Here is a 17,104-nt window from a genome sequence, read left to right on the forward strand (position 1 = left end):
CTACACACCCACTCAGAAACAATCTTTTCAGCCACTGTCGTTGCTTGTTCGTTGGGAACAGGATAGGCTTCCACCCATTTGCTAAAGTAGTCCTGAACTACTATTATGTAGCGGTTGTGCCTTTCAGTTTCATTTAATGGTCCCATTAAATCAACTGCGATCCGTTCAAAGGGGGCACCAACTCGCACTGTGCCCATGGCGGCTTGAGGTGTTTTCTTGGGGCGGGCTTTCGCAGCACAACTGGTGCAAGTACGGCACCACAGGGTGACGTCATCTCTCATATTGTACCAGTAGTACCGGGCCTTGAGACGTGCGAGGGTCCTTTCTCCTCCAAAATGGCCACCGACTGGGCCATCATGCAATTGTTCTGTCACTGAGATGCGGTACTCTTGAGGCAGCAGGATCTGTGGATAGAACACCCTTCCATCCGTACAGAAAAACTTTCTTAATAAAACTCCATCTTTCTGGTAGAGCCTTTTCCACTGCGACCAGTAGGCCTTGGTGGCAGGGCTGTAGGGTGCTATGTCAACCCAGGATGGCCTGCCCATCCCTTTGTCCATCCACTTCCTCACTGGTGCTATATCTGGGTCAGCTTCTTGGGCACTGATTAACTTCTCCCTGGTCCAACCACCGAACAGGTTGGTTTGGGCTGGCTCACTGACCCTGTAGACACCTGGACGGAATGAAGAGCCAGCTTGATTGTCACCGTCAGCTTCCACTACCCCCACTGGAAAATACTTAGGCTCGACTGCAGGGCTGCCTCCATAGCTACCTTCAGTCACCACTACCCCCACTGGAGGTTGCTCTGCAGGAGTTTTCCCAGCATACTCTGCAGCTGGACTCTCTGCCATGTTGCACTGGATCCCTTTGTGCTGAAACTGGTTGTGAAGGCTAGGCTCTGGCACTGTGCATGGGCAGGACACCCCGCAAGGTCTTCTGGAGAGCGCGTCTGCATTTTGGTGGTGTCTCCCTGGGCGATGGATCACCTGGAAGTCGTACTCTGCCAGTTTTTCCAGCCAGCGAGCGAGTTGACCCTCAGGCTCCCTCATCCGAGTCAACCAGCGCAGGCTGCTGTGGTCAGTCCGTATGATGAATGATCTCCCTAGCAGGTACTGCCGGAAATGAGAGGTGAATTCGACAGCTGCTAGAAGTTCTCGTCTGGTGGTGCAGTAGTTTTGCTCAGTGGCTGACAATCTCCTACTCCCATAAGCGAGTACTCTCTCCTCACCTTCTTGCACTTGGGAGAGGACTGCTCCAATTCCCCAGTCACTGGCATCCGTGTCAAGGAGCAACTGGCCACTGTCGAGGGGATAGCCCAGCACGGGTGCTGACGTCAGACGGCTTTTCAGCTGCTCAAACGCCTCCTGGCATTCGTCCGTCCAGTTAAAACGTGCATACTTTTTGGTCAGTTCGTGGAGGGGCTTGGCAACGGAGGCGAAATCTTTAACGAAGCGTCGGTAATACGATGCCAGGCCGATAAACTGACGCACTTCAGATACGTTTTGGGGTGCGGGCCACCCAGCCACTTTTTGGATCTTTTGGGGGTCGGTGGCGACACCCTTGGCGGAGACAATGTGCCCCAAGTAAGCCACTTGCTCTCGGAACAGGACACACTTTGATGGTTTAAGTTTCAGGTTGGCTGCGCGTAGTCTGCCGAACACTTGACTCAGCCGCTCCAACATTTCAGTTCCGTCCCGCCCCAGGACAATGATGTCATCGAGGTAGACCAAACAGGTCTCCCACTGCAGCCCCACCAGGACACGATCCATGAGCCTCTGGAACGTGGCCGGCGCGTTGCACAGTCCGAAAGGCATCACGTTCCATTCAAACAGGCCCTTACGTGTACAGAAAGCAGCGGCTTTTCGGGCTCTCGGCGTCATCTCCACCTGCCAGTACCCTGATGTTAAATCTAGCGTGCTGAAGTACCTGGCACTGGACAGTGTGTCTAAGGTGTCCTGGATGCGGGGAAGTGGATAAGCATCCTTTATGGTTCTTTCATTTAGGGGCCTGTAGTCGACACATAACCGCAAGGTCTCGTCCTTTTTTCTAACCATAATGATTGGTGCAGCCCAGCTGCTGTTGCTGGGTTGGGCCACACCAGTGTCCAGGCTCTGCTGCACCTGCTGGTCTGCCGCAGTTTGTTTGTCTCTAGCCATCCTGCGTGGTTGCTGTTTCACAGGCGGACCTTGGGTGGTGAGGATATCATGCTGCACGAGTCCCGTACGGCCAAGGTCAGTGGGCCCCGAGGAAAAAACGTCACTGTAAGACCGTAGCAGGCGGGCCAACCTCTCCTGGTCGCCCTTGGACAGACTACCACAGCTCTCGTTATACAGGACCTGAAGGTGGCTAGGTAAAGAAGCACAGACAGAGTTAGTAGGTTCAAGGGCCGGTGGGGCCAAGGGTGGCTGGGGCTCCACCTTCCCCAACACCGTGGCTGGCTGTAGAATCCCCGCCACAGCACCTCTCTTCAAAGTGACAGGTAAGGCACCAGGGTTAAAGACTCTGATGGGCACATTGGTTGACCGCTGCGCCTGTACGACAATGTGGGCCACAAGAACATGATGCTTTTCTATGAAACCCTTGGTTGGGCTCAGCATCAGGTCTCCCTCAGTACCATGGCGCAGGTGGGCAGTGCCAGGTACTACATACTCACACCCAGACTCCAACACTGTTGTGCGGGCCACTCTGACAATGTGCACCCGGGACTGATGGCTTGGGTTAAGACGAGGTACCTTTTCACCGAAGAGGGTTATCTCACGGCGACCATAGTCCAGCTGAGCACTTGTCTGATGGAGGAAAGGGTGCCCCAGAATAACCTCTGTGTTCTCTGTTGTGTCGGCAATAATAAAGTTCACATTGGTAGCTCTGCTCCCAACTTGTACTGGTAGGTTGACTTCCCCCAGCACTGCCAAACCACTGGGGCCAATACCCTGCAGGACCTGTGCGACAGATGGCTCTATTGGGGTTCGGGACTCTGTGGTAATGGAGTTAAAGACATGGAGGGGCAACACATTCCTCCGAGCACCAGAGTCAAGTAGAGCACACATTTCCAGTTCATATATCAATATTTTAACACACATGTCATCTTCCTGACTGGCAGTACAGGTGACCCATTTACCTGTGTCGGGTGCTGTGTTCTTATTGACTGTCCAGCCTTGCTGTCTGGGTCGACGGGGGGAAGGGCAGTTCCTCTGGATATGCCCCAGACCAGAGCAGTTGTGGCATTGAACATCCCCCATAGGCATTTTAACATTTGTGTCTCTCTTCTGGCGCCACTGCTGATTAAATCTTGGAGCCCTCTCTGGCGAGTCGATGGACCAAACAGCTACCCCCACTGGCTCCGAGCAAGCTGGCCTGCTGTTATTCTCACGTACTGCGGTGGCCCTGGCTCTCTGATTTACGAGACCACGTTGGCCAGGCTGCATGAACTGTGTGACCGTTCTGGCGGCCCTCCTTGTAGTCTCATAGCTGTGCGCGATGTCATACGCTCTGGATAGTGTGCGCGGCTGCTTCTCCAGTAGTTTTTGCACCACTTCAGGGTCAGCCAGGGCGTTGGTGAACACCTCCACACTGATGGCGTCCTGCTCCAACTCTGTACGGTCAGCATACACAATGGACACTTTCTCGTATATGTCATCCCTTAATAGGTGTAAGGCTTCGTTTTGCCCCCTAACCCTCTGTCTCAGTTCAATGCCGATGGCTGCCGCATGGTCAGAGCGCGGCCCGTAGGCGGTCTCTATTTCAGTCACAATCCGCCTGTAGCTCCAGCGGTCAGATCTGGGGTTTTTATGAACGATAGCTCCAGCCGCGCCAGTCAGGCTGAATCTCAGTTGAACTGCCATTGTCATTTCTGACCAATGGTTTGCCCTTGCACAGCTTTCAAACCGGTGAATAAAGTCTTTCCAGGAGCCCGTTCCATCAAAATGGCCTGGCTTTAATATTGGAATTCTCTCTTTATGCCCATAATACTCGTCATCACTAGTGTTCATTATTTCAACATCTGGCTCTTTGTGTGATATACGTGGCGCCGACTTGGCCCTTTCCACAGCTGACGGACCATATTGGTATCGATCATGGTGTGAGGCATAGTCATCATCATAGCTTATTACTCCACTACGTTCCATGGGCCGGGGCAAACAGGGTGGAAAAGGTGTCGAAGTGTACTGGGAGAGCAATGCGTGGGCCGGGGAAAATTGGTTTTGAGCCGTAAAGTTCATGGAAGTGAACGGGTTAGCTAGCTGGTTAGCACTGCGAAGGGCAAGCGTTGGAGTGGGGCTATTTTTCAAACTGTACGGTAGAGCTGCAGCTGAGCTGGATGGCATACGTTTTGAACATTCACATGTTTGCTGATAAAGGTATGCGGACTCACCATCTGTTTTATTCTGGGGTTCCACGGGCATTAGGAACGGGTTAGTCAACCGTGATGACGGTGGTGTGGGGGGTGAAGCTAGGTTGAATGACGGCATCCTGCCGTAAACAATCGCGCCGTCCGCGGCTAACGTTCGTTCGGTGCCATCCGCGAAAGGGTTGGTGATGTCGGCGTATCGGCCGTCCCCGTGATTAACTAGGTCCATATTAATGTCTCTTATATCCGCTAAAAACGGGTTGGTGCTCACATTTGGGGTTTCCATCACAACAGACCTCGTTGTCCCAGCGCTAGCATTAGCTCGAGCCCCGAGCGCCGTCATTGCGCGTCCGACAAACTTTTTTTCTTCTTCTTCTCTTGCTTGTTAAATCCCGGACGGGCCCCCAGTGTTACCTTTACCGCTTTCACGCTCCGAACCGTAGTTGGGAGCGAGCTGGTCTCAACATAATAATTTGGCTCGTGGCAGGTAACTTGCGTCCAGTGATCCGGGCTAACAGAGCCGAAGCACAAACAATGATGCGTCGGTCGACTTCAGCAATGAACTCGGCTTTATTTCTCTCAGTGGTAACTTACACATTTACAGCATAAAGGCACTTTTGCTTTCTAGCATTCAACGGGGAAAAGAATAAACTGCATCACTATATATTCACACTGTCAGACTGATTCACCCGCTATCCTTCTGTTTACACTACGGAAACCCACATAGCCCAACACGTCACACATTCGCGTTTTTCTTTCAGCAAGACGCCAGAGAGAGAGATTGCAACACAGGATTCAATAAGAGCCGCTGTTGAAAGTGAAAGGAACATTTCAATACGGACATTTTGTTGAAACTCATTTCTGACAGAAGACATCTTCGACAGTTTAGTGACCGTCTCTGTAAGTTTAATTAATGTATTCGTGTGTGTTTAACAAACTCGTTGTTCTGAAAGTATGTGAATTAATTTACTAAGGACATGTTACAGAACTTGATGTAGGTTACATATGCTTTGGGTTTGGGTAAACACAACACTATAGAACTTCATACTCGGCCTATTTGACGTATTTTTGTTAGATGTAAATTTAACAAAATGACAATGTTATAAAAGATTGAAATGCACAGTAGGACGTGATTATTATGCCTGAATGCAAATACTGAACACTTAGAATATAGTGCTGCGTCCCAATTCACCTAGGCTACTTACACTACGACCTATGTACTCTTTTTGTGAAGAAAAAGTACATACTTTTGAGTGTGTAGCAAAAGAGTAGCCTACATGCAAGCTTTGGACATACTACTTCGTTATCTTTAACGGACTCTGTTGCTTGCAGCCCGTCACCGTTTAAACCGCCCTGTCAATCATCGTCACTGTTAAAATCGTCCATATTCAGTTTCATTTCCTACTGTATCGGAGAAAAATGTAGTCGCACGTTGATCTGACATTCGTGGGTCTTTAATGCGGAGACTCTCCTCATGTGTTTGCAGTTTAAATATAATGATGCATTTAAAAGTTAATGGCAAAACGTATCATTACAAAAGTTCACAATGCTGCTGCAGGTGAAATATAATGTGGATAACACTGAATAAATATATTTTTGTCAGGTTAAATACTGATAATTGATCACTAAAGCCCCGTAATCTAATGCTGAGTTCCAGGCAGGGTTTTGAGCCCTTAAATTACAACTTCAAACCACGACTCAAGACTTTGTAGCTCCAGGCAAAGTCATGCCAAACAGCCTGAGCACAAGGAATTGTGGTAGCTCAATGTAAACAAAGCATGGCGGACGGGGCTTATGTGATGTCAGAGCGCGTAACTGGGAGTAGGCTACATCAATGATCGATCTAGTACGAGTTCACGGGTGGGAATTCACGGGTTTGACTGCTGTTCCAGTGCACTTTCACGGGTAGAAGGTCGGAAAAACGCGGCCACGGGTTGCCTGGAACGCGGCATATACCTCTCTACTTAACCGTCGGACTCGCACACCCTTCATGTTTGTAGTTTTTAACACTTTTTTATCCGCGTTTGTAGTTCTAATCGAATCCATCACGTCACTTTACCACGTGACAGCAGCAAGTAGGCTCCTGATTGGTTAACGCGGCGCGAATAGACGCAAAGTTCAGATTTTTCAACTCGGGCATCAGACGCGAATTCGCTTCAAATGCGCGAATGCACAAAAAGCACCAAATAAAATCACCCGCGTGCAGTGATGCCAGTAACGCGTTACTTAGTAACGCGTTACTCTAATTTGACCACTTTTTCCAGTAACGAGTAATCTAACGCGTTACTATTTCCAAACCAGTAATCAGATTAAAGTAACTTATCCAAGTCCCTGTGAGTTACTTTTTTTTGTCATTTTCCTTAGTAAAAATATATATTTTTGCTTTCTTGTTTAGTCTCAGCAGGGGTTTTCCTGCATAGAGAATTACGAGGCGGCCGCCTCCGTCTGTCGACAAAACTCAAGACAGGCAGTCACTTGCTCAGATTAGGCATGTCGTGATAATTAAATAATCATCAGAAATATATATTGTCACATTATCCTTCAGCAATCATTATTAGAATATTATTATTTGCTAGTAGCCTACAAAGTCATCTAAAGCCATTCCATAGCTGAATGTCTTTCCTCCGCTGTAGCTGTCAATCATTCTCCGTTCAGCAAAACTGCGCGTCGCGTTCGGTTCCAGCCAGCAGCACGGTAAAGCTCACTCCAATATGATATATTCCCGTTATAATACTTGATATGTTGATAAAATAATTTATCTTCCTGGAGTTTATCTAGCGGTTTCTGAAAGATGTTGTGCTCGCTACTCAGGTGACAACACAAGGACTATTAATTAGCATCACACGCACAATAACCAGAATTAAAAACTGTGAAGAAACAAATAATCAGTGAATGTTTGGACCGATATAGGCTACATGGTAGACTATGATTTGTGGGCTCAACGCTCATCTTCTCTTTATGCCGTGAACTTTTCAATGTGCACTCGCGCTGCACTGCGCCCTCTGACTCCATGTTGCTTTAAGCGCATCATTCTGCACCCGGGATGCGCATAAGCGCTTTGTTGCCGCTCTGTTTTGAAGCGTTTCATATATTTTCATAGTTTTGTGCACTTAAAGATTATTAAAAAATATATTGTTCTCACGGATCGATCATATATTTGTTGTCCCTTTACAAAGCTGCACATCACGTTTACAATAAAATATAAATCTTGTAATTTTATATTATTTGTGTAGGCTCATATCATTATTTACATTCATATATAAATTAAAAATGTTTTTCATAAATGTATTTAATAAGAACACAAAGTAATTTGTACCTTTTCATTAACATGTTTAGGGTTTTATGTTTAGTGTTTTATGTTTAGTGTTGGCAAAAACGGTTGTCATTTTTATGTTGAGGCTGCAGAGGTGTTGTTGGCAACTGATGAATGTAACTAATAAAGTAACTTGTAATCTAACTTAGTTACTTTTAAAATCAAGTAATCTGTAAAGTAACTTAGTTACTTTTAAAATCAAGTAATCTGTAAAGTAACTAAGTTACTTTTTCAAAGTAACTGTGGCAACACTGCCCGCGTGTATCGCGCAAGGCCGATTCGTGTCTGCACGCACGCTGAAAGAAGATGAGTGTAAACCAGGTCTCCAAACTCGGTCCTGGAGGGCCACTGTCCTGCAGAGTTTAGTTCCAGCCCCAATTAAAACACCTCAACCAGCTAATCAGTGTCTTACTTGGGCCTAGTAAGACACTGATTAGCTGTTTCAGGTGTGTTTATTTGGGGCTGGAACTAAACTCTGCAGGACAGTGGCCCTCCAGGAACGAGTTTGGAGACCTGGTTTACACTCATCTTCTTCCAGCGTGCGTGCAGATAGGGTTGCCAGGTTTTCACAACAAAACCCGCCCAATTGCTACTCAATACTAGCCCAAAACAAGCCCAATAGCTTCCCGGGGGGTTCTCCTGAAAAAAATGGCGTTTGGGGGGTAAAATATGTGTTTTTTTGGCAGGGTTGCCTGATAAAATTTGCATTCCTGGGTCTAAATGTAACATAATTGTGACACTGTGTGCAGTATAACACGCCCCATAATCACAGCTCAACAGACCAAGCCTGCAGCATTTCTCTCAGAAACTGAAGCCTCCGCGCCTTGATCGCCCCCCATGGTTGGTCCCAGTATAGGTCATAAACCCCGCCCCTCCGTGGATGCTAATGGACGCGAGACAAACTAAATAATTAAATTACACTTCAAATAATTGTTTCCTAAAGATGGTTTCTGTCATTTTTGGCAGCTTTTATCACGATGGTTTCATTTCAAGTGTTCGTTTTTGAAATAAGTTTAGTTTGAGTTAGTTATCTGATGCTATAAAAATAGGGGATGTGACGTCATGATTGACAGCTGAGATTGACGGCTTCTCTGAGTGAAGTTGTCACTGAGGCACTAACGGACTTTTTCCAGGATTTTTGGGAGGAGATTGGAGCTTTAGCTTTAATTTCTACATTTCCATAACTGTTTAGTTCACACCAACATAATTAATTGTTCTTGAGTGTGGGCGGGTTTTGATATCACGGCTCTACTTCCTGCTCTCTACCGCGCAGATCCCGGTCCCGAGATCACTACTGCGCAGACTCGGTCCCAAATCTGCGCAAGATGTCGTGTGCGGGCCTCCGGAGGCTTCAACTCTCGTCAGTGGAAGCCAATGAATTTGCGTCGTCCATATTTTTTTACGGTCTATGTATCAGACTCATATTCTGACTAGAATCGAGTATGACAACGTCAGGCTAACCATATGCAGTTGAATTAGCACAATTATTATCAACAAAAAAAAAAAGTTACTTTATCCATATATATTTTTTGTCTGCACACTGCAGACAAATTCTGTGACTTCAACATAAGTAAAATATTATTTTTACATATTATTTCTTCCTCTGTTGAGTGTTTCTGTATTTCTTTCTATTTTGATTCATATAATATATTTATATTATTAAAGCATGTATACTATGTTATAAATAATGTTAAGTAATAATGCATAATTTACAGAAACCAAATGTAATAAGTATGTCGATATTTCATGCTTAATTATTTGTACTAAACCAGCAATGTTTTCTATTGTTGTTTAGTGTTGGTGAAAACATTTTGGTGAAAATGAGTGTGATTTATCAGGTGAGCAACATTTACTAATTTAATAAGCATATCTATGGGTTTAAGCTGACATTGTGTTGTTCTGTGCTTTTTTAGAGCTTTGAGAACACAGTGTTGAGAGGATATGATGAAGATCTTCATCTGCTGTTGATGGGTAAAACCGGATCCGGAAAAAGCGCCGCAGGAAACACCATCTTCGATGGTCGAGTGTTTGAGTCACAAAATAGCTCTTCATCAGTGACGAAAACCTGTAAAGCACACACCGATGTTGTTCATAACAGGAGCGTGACAGTGATCGATACTCCAGACTTCAGATTCTCCACTCACACTGACTTTGATTCAGACTCGGAGCTGAAGAGAGCTCTGCGTTTATGTTCACCAGGAGCTCATGTCATCCTGCTTATTCTGCCTTTAAGCACTTTCACTGAACATGAGAAGGGTTTCATTGATTGGTTTGAGCAGAAGTTTGGTGCAGAAGCTCTCAGATTTACTCTAGTCCTCTTCACTCATGCAGATCAGAGACACATGAGATCTCTAGGAGAAATGATCAGGGCAAATCCTCAATTATCTGACTTTATTAACCGGTGTGGGCAGAGATATCATGAGTTTAACATTAAAGCTCCAGCAAACAGACGGCAGGTGACTGAACTCATGGAGAAGATTGATAGACTGGTGACTGAGAACAGAAACTCCCGTTACACACTAGAAAAGATGCAGGAGACTGACAGGAGAAGAGAGGAGAAAGAGAGAGTAGAGGTGGAGAGGAGAGAGAGAGATCATCAGACGACATTAGACAGAATCAGAAGAGACACAGAGATACGAGTGAGGATGGAATATGAGGCGCTGTGTGAAGAGAGAAGAGACAGTGCGTTCAAACGCTTTGTAAAACTACATAAGAACATCATTCTAGTGGTTGTAAGTGCAGTGACTTTAATTATTGTTCTTGCAGTAATATTTTCTCCCTGAACTCAACCTTCACAGAATGTAGTAATATCTGCTGTTTCCACTGAGACGCTCCGTTCACAACAATTTCATACCTGCTAGTTTTGATTGTTGATGTTCCACTCTGCGTTTACTGCATAGTTGAAATATCATAACTGAGCTTTTTTTGTGGCTAAAATTATTTATGTAATCAGTATGATGAAAGAATTATTGATGTAATGAAAAGTACAGAACATATTTATCATATATTAAAACAATAAATGATACAAAACATTATTTCCTAGATGTATTTCCATTGTGTTACAGATCCTGGTAATAGATTATTGTGAAATCCATTGAGGACACTTATATTTGTTCCCCTCAGCAGCCATTCTGCAGGTGTAGCTGGTTCAGAAAATATAAATGTAATGAAATTCAACAAAACTTATTTTCTTGTACTTTTTATATTTGTTTATATATGTTCTTGGTTCAATGTACATAATTAACTCTAGTGGGAACCATTAATGCAGAAATTGTCTTGTTTGGGGCACGTATTGGTGACGCACGATACCTTTCGCGATGTGCGAACAGCGCCATCTTTATGTGGTGTTCACACCGGACGCGATGCGCGCGAATAATTCGCGCTTTACTCGCTTCATTCGCGTGTGAAATTCGCGCGAATCGCGCGTGAAATACGCGTGTGACAACTACACAACAGACGCGAATTCGCGTCATGGGAGGGGCTTCTGCCCTATATGAGCCTATATGAGCTTTTTTGTAAAAAATACTACTATTAATGTGTGACAAAACGTAGTTTAAAGACTTTTTCAGGCGATAATATAGTTGTTTAAAGCTCAAATCTGTGGTTAATTTATAAAAAGAGTGCCTATTTGAGCATTTTATCTGGCGTTCTCGGAGTTGTGAGATCCAGGCGATCAGTGACATTCCGCGCTCGTTTACCCGGCGAGACCCGCCTTTCCTCGGCTAGTCCTTCTCACATTTGCCGCTGGCTCTGGCTCTTTTTTCTGCTCCAGTCTCGTTGTGAAATGGCTGACATAGATTTTGTTGAGAGGGTAGCTGCGCTTTATTTGCTGTGGAAGGCTGAAAAGCGGCGTAGACTCGTTCGGCGCCGTGTCTGGGTCCATCAGATCCTCCAGAAGCGCACCAGCTCGGTGAGTTTTATAAACTCCTCCATTGTTGTTCGGATTTCTGCCTCCGCTTGTAAATGCGTCACTACTAGAGCAAGCTCGTGATTGGTTAACGCGGCGCGAAATATCCACCAAAGTTCAGATTTTTCAACTTGTGCGTTAACACTCAATTCGCGTCATTCGCGCCGCCTCAATCGTGCCGCAGAATGCCATTTCGCGTCTCTGCATTGACTTAACATGTAAATCACTCGTGCGAATCGCGTCTGGTGTGAACGCACCATTAGACGCACATTTGCTGCTGACTGGGTCAGATGTGCTTTCTCTCGCTCTTCTAACGAGCGCGCTGCTTTTCCGTGCTGTACGGTCAGAGTGAAGAGAGACGTGTATTCCAAAAATTAATTGTGCTCTGTATATTTCTGCAGAATAAAAGATCCTGAGACCTCTTCCATCTGCATTGTCTTCATTAAGAACCACCACATTAAACACAACCAGAGTAAAACTGCTACACAGGCAACACGATCACATGAGATGCGTATCAATAGAACGAGTGTGCAATGTCGTGGAATGTATACGCCAAAATGAGTTTGTGCGTGCAAATGATGCGCACTTTATGGCATGTATATGACACGCTCTTGGGTAGGATGGGGGTGGGGTTTGTGCGTATAATTCAACATAAAGTACGTATCATTAGCCTGACATCGTCATGCTCAATTCTAGTCAGATTCTAGAATTTGAGTCTGATACTGCTCCGTTGGGCTGTGATTATGGGGCGTGTTTAAACCGAACCAGGAAAGACCTCAATTGGATAGACCTACAACCAATCAGAGCAACGGAGCGACGCATAACGTTAGTTGTCAAATGTCAACAGAACTCAACTGAAGCGACCCCAATTATGTGATATACAGACCCAGGAATGTGAAATTTAGCAGGCAGTCCAGCCAAAATAACACATATTTTACCCCCCAAAAGGCATTTTTCCCAGACAACCCCCCCGCCCGGAAAGCTATTGGGCTTGTTTTTAACTAGTTTTGAGTAGCAATTGGGCGGGTTTTGCTGTAAAAACTTGGCAACCCTGTCTGTGCGTACGCTGGAATAAGTCACGTTAGAAGAAGAAGATGAGTGTAAACGAGCTTTGCCGGTGTTGTAAAAAAAGAATTTAAGGATACACAGAGTACTTACCAACACGATCATCATTTCTGAGATAAATAGTAAAGGTGAATATACAAACAAGTTCTCCGTTTAGGATTAGAACAAATTCAACCCAAGCGCCTTTGATGACGTGGATGATTACGGTACTGTTTATCATCTATCCATCATCGTATAAAGCCCGCCCTGACATTTTCATTGGTCTGAACAGTTTCTGTTCGGCCATAATTACTTCTCTATGGATCAAGTCCAGACCGAACTGCCCGTGCAAAAAAAATTGTGGGCGGGGCTAAGTTCGTCTGGCATCCAGGCTAACGTAATATATAAGCACGCGAAAAACTGCATACCATATGCTCGCAAAAACTAATTTTGGTGTATACATTCCACGACATTGCACACTCGTATTATTTATACGCATTTCCGTGTGATCGGCTTCTCACATGACTAATTTAGTTGCATCCATAAATGAAAAGTGATTTATTAAAAAAAAACTACATTTCCAAGTATTCTTTCAAGTAAGGTAAAAGGTTGTATAACGGTTGTCTCTGGATGGTAACAAAAAGTTACAATATGATGAATCAGCCATATTAAACGTGTTAACAATCATATTTGTAGGTAACACACAGTGCAATATTCTCCACAGCAAATCCGTACAAATGACCCACCTCAAAACCCGCCCCTAAACCTACCCATCACTGGGGTTTAGACAAACCGACAAATTCGTATGAGTGAGGTCGTAAAATACGTACAAATTGGTTGTGAGATAGTGTTGACCTTTATACAAGAGCCTTCAGGAGCAAGATCATCAGACACCAAAAGATATTCTTTCCTTATTGTGTGTATGATTGTCTTCAAAGTAATCAGGCTTCACACATATCTGATCAAACTGCTTGGATCAAAAAACTGCTTGAAAATCAAGCTCCTGTAGCCCAAATATGGCAATAACTTCCCCTCTTGATCTCCCTATAGAAACTCTTGGAGACACAGAAAACTTAGGGAAAGAACATTGTATCGAGCCACCTGATAAGAAATAATTTACAAGCGGGAGGAGCTGAGGAGGAAAAGCAGCTATCAGATTGTTTATAAATTGGCCCACCATCCTCAGATCTATAGTGGTGCTTGAAAGTTTGTGAGCCTTTTAGAATTGTTATATTTCTATATAAATATGACCCAAAACATCATCAGATGATCACAAAAGGTCTAAAAGTAATCAAAGAAAATATGTATTTTGTAAATTATTTATTGAGAAAAAATATTTTTTTGAAAAAGGAAATTTGTGTGGCAAACGTAAGTGAACTCTTGCTTTCAGTATCTGATGTGACCCTCTTATGCAGCAATAATGGCAACAAAACGTTTCCGGTAACTCCTGATCAGTCCTGCACAACAATTTTAGCCCATTCCTCAGTATAACAGCTTCAACTCTGGGATGTCGGTGGGTTTCCTCACATAAACTGCTTGCTTCAAGTCATATCGTTTTGTGAAGTTCAGACATTGCTAAATCCCTGTTTGTACCGTTTTTCGTGTTTTTTGAAGCTTTGATTGTGTTTACAGTGTGCAATTTAACGTGTTCATGTTTCGCGTGTAAAACACAGTACTTTTCACACAATTCACTTATCTGTATACCGCTGTTTTCACTGCCCTAAAAACAGGCTGATGAGTTCCTTGTTCTATGAAGTCCCTCCTTCAGAAATACGTAACGAGTTCTGATTGTGCCAGCGGTTGCTGTGTTGTGATTCGACAGCAGCTTAGCGCACGTTGCCCGGTTCCTGTGTTGTGATTTGACCGCAGCTTAGCGCACGTTGCCCGGTTCCTGTGTTGTGATTCGACAGCAGCTTAGCGCACGTTGCACGGAAAGGTCACGCCTCTTACCGTAACGGGGAGATGTATGCGCTCAATGATCTCTAAGTACAGCGACCCTGGGAAAGCCAAACAAAGGTGATTTGACTCCAGGATGAAAATAACAGCATCTCGACGACATGGCGACAAACACACTCAAATGCAACACTTCCTCTTCTCCACGTGGGACAGCAACAAGACCACGCCCCCTTTTTCGCATATTCTTGTGGGCGGAGGTTAGTCTGTTCTACTGTTCTACTGACGTAATTAAAGCAGGCTGTACCAGGATGTAGTCCAAGCCGGCCGTTCGCTGTAGGCTTTGAAAGGGAACTTCTGTTAAATAAAATATCTCGCTTGGCATTGAACTTTGAGCTTTATAATTTTACAGGTATTATTTATGCTCTAACAGCAACATTACACACTAACTAAAGTTTGAACAATGGGATCACAAAGAATGGGACCTTTAAATAAAACAGGGCACACACTGTCATCTCAGGTGGAGCCTAATTTCACTTTCAAATTAACTGCTAATCCTAGAAGTTTACATACTTTTTTCCACTCAAAGATATGTAATTTTGTATATTGTTTTGTATAATATTTGGTCTCATTTGTTTTGATTGAGATCTCTTTGACTACATTTAGGACTTGTATGGACTGCTGATGATGTTTTGGGTCATATTTTTGCAGAAATAACAGGTCCACAAAATTTCAAGCACCACTGTACATTTGCCTGTTGACAAAATTCAAAAGCTGGTCTCCATGGAGATTCTCTTGGGGCCATGAAGTTTACATAAGGCGATAAAAGCACACACTGAGCACTCACGTGTATACCACATCCTGTAAAGATGACATACTGTGTGTTGCATTATGTGTGTGGGTGAACATGGGTTCTGGGGAACAAAAACATTGTTGTGTAAAGACATTTAGGAATTAAAGAGAGAAATCTGATAAAATGCAACAGGTGAGTAAATAATCAACAAAATGTGTTCTGGTTCATTTCAGTCAATTCAATTACTAATAATTCTATTCATTAATAGTAGTCAGTCAATCTTATCAGTTGTCACAGATTCTCCTGTTGTCTCCTGTGATCCAAGATCCAACAGATTAATAGCTTCAATTCGACTTGAAGTTTCATGCTCTTCATTCAATGGGGAAAAAAATGTTTGACCAAATTAATTTTGACCGCATTACACTTACATTTATTCATTTTGCAGATGCTTTTATCCAAAGCAACTTACAACTGAGCAATACAGGAAGCGATCAGTCATGAAGAGGCAAAAAATCACAAAAAAGTGCCTGAAATACTAAGTTTTGGACATTGCTTAGAGTAGCATAAGATAGAATAGGAAGTGAATAGAGGAAAATTAAGGGATATATATATATATATATATATATATATGTGTGTGTATATATATATATACACACACTCACCTAAAGGATTATTAGGAACACCTGTTTAATTTCTCATTAATGCAATTATCTAATCAACCAATCACATGGCAGTTGCTTCAATGCATTTAGGGGTGTGGTCCTGGTCAAGACAATCTCCTGAACTCCACACTGAATGTCAGAATGGGAAAGAAAGGTGATTTAAGCAATTTTGAGCGTGGCATGGTTGTTGGTGCCAGACGGGCCGGTCTGAGTATTTCACAATCTGCTCAGTTACTGGGATTTTCACGCACAACCATTTCTAGGGTTTACAAAGAATGGTGTGAAAAGGGAAAAGCATCCAGTCTGCGGCAGTCCTGTGGGCGAAAATCCCTTGTTGATGCTAGAGGTCAGAGGAGAATGGGCCGACTGATTCAAGCTGATAGAAGAGCAACTTTGACTGAAATAACCACTCGTTACAACCGAGGTATGCAGCAAAGCATTTGTGAAGCCACAACACACACAACCTTGAGGCGGATGGGCTACAACAGCAGAAGACCCCACCGGGTACCACTCATCTCCACTACAAATAGGAAAAAGAGGCTACAATTTGCACCAGCTCACCAAAATTGGACAGTTGAAGACTGGAAAAATGTTGCCTGGTCTGATGAGTCTGGATTTCTGTTGAGACATTCAGATGGTAGAGTCAGAATTTGGCGTAAACAGAATGAGAACATGGATCCATCATGCCTTGTTACCACTGTGCAGGCTGGTGGTGGTGGTGTAATGGTGTGGGGGATGTTTTCTTGGCACACTTTAGGCCCTTTAGTGCCAATTGGGCATCGTTTAAATGCCACGGCCTACCTGAGCATGATTCTGACCATGTCCATCCCTTTATGACCACCATGTCCCCATCCTCTGATGGCTACTTCCAGCAGGATAATGCACCATGTCACAAAGCTCCAATCATTTCAAATTGGTTTCTTGAACATGACAATGAGTTCACTGGACTAAAATGGCCCCCACAGTCACCAGATCTCAACCCAATAGAGCATCTTTGGGATGTGGTGGAACGGGAGCTTCGTGCCCTGGATGTGCAACCCACAAATCTCCATCAACTGCAAGATGCTCTCCTATCAATATGGGCCAAGATTTCTAAAGAATGCTTTCGGCACCTTGTTGAATCAATGCCACGTAGAATTAAGGCAGT

At 44.2% G+C, this 17,104-nt stretch overlaps 1 protein-coding gene across 1 annotated transcript; it reads left to right on the forward strand.

The window, feature by feature from the left end:
* Positions 1-5,132: 5,132 nt before the first annotated feature.
* Positions 5,133-10,829, forward strand: LOC307120630 (GTPase IMAP family member 9-like). Its single transcript, XM_079807750.1, has 3 exons — positions 5,133-5,245; positions 9,454-9,496; positions 9,572-10,829. Exons 2-3 carry the CDS (start codon positions 9,479-9,481, stop codon positions 10,439-10,441), a joined length of 888 nt encoding a protein of 295 aa, XP_079663876.1. The 5' UTR covers positions 5,133-5,245; positions 9,454-9,478; the 3' UTR covers positions 10,442-10,829.
* The last annotated feature ends 6,275 nt before the right edge of the window (positions 10,830-17,104 follow it).

The sequence above is a fragment of the Gobio gobio genome (assembly GCF_949357685.1).
Source record: "Gobio gobio genome assembly, chromosome: 24".
Lineage (NCBI taxonomy): Eukaryota > Metazoa > Chordata > Actinopteri > Cypriniformes > Gobionidae > Gobio > Gobio gobio.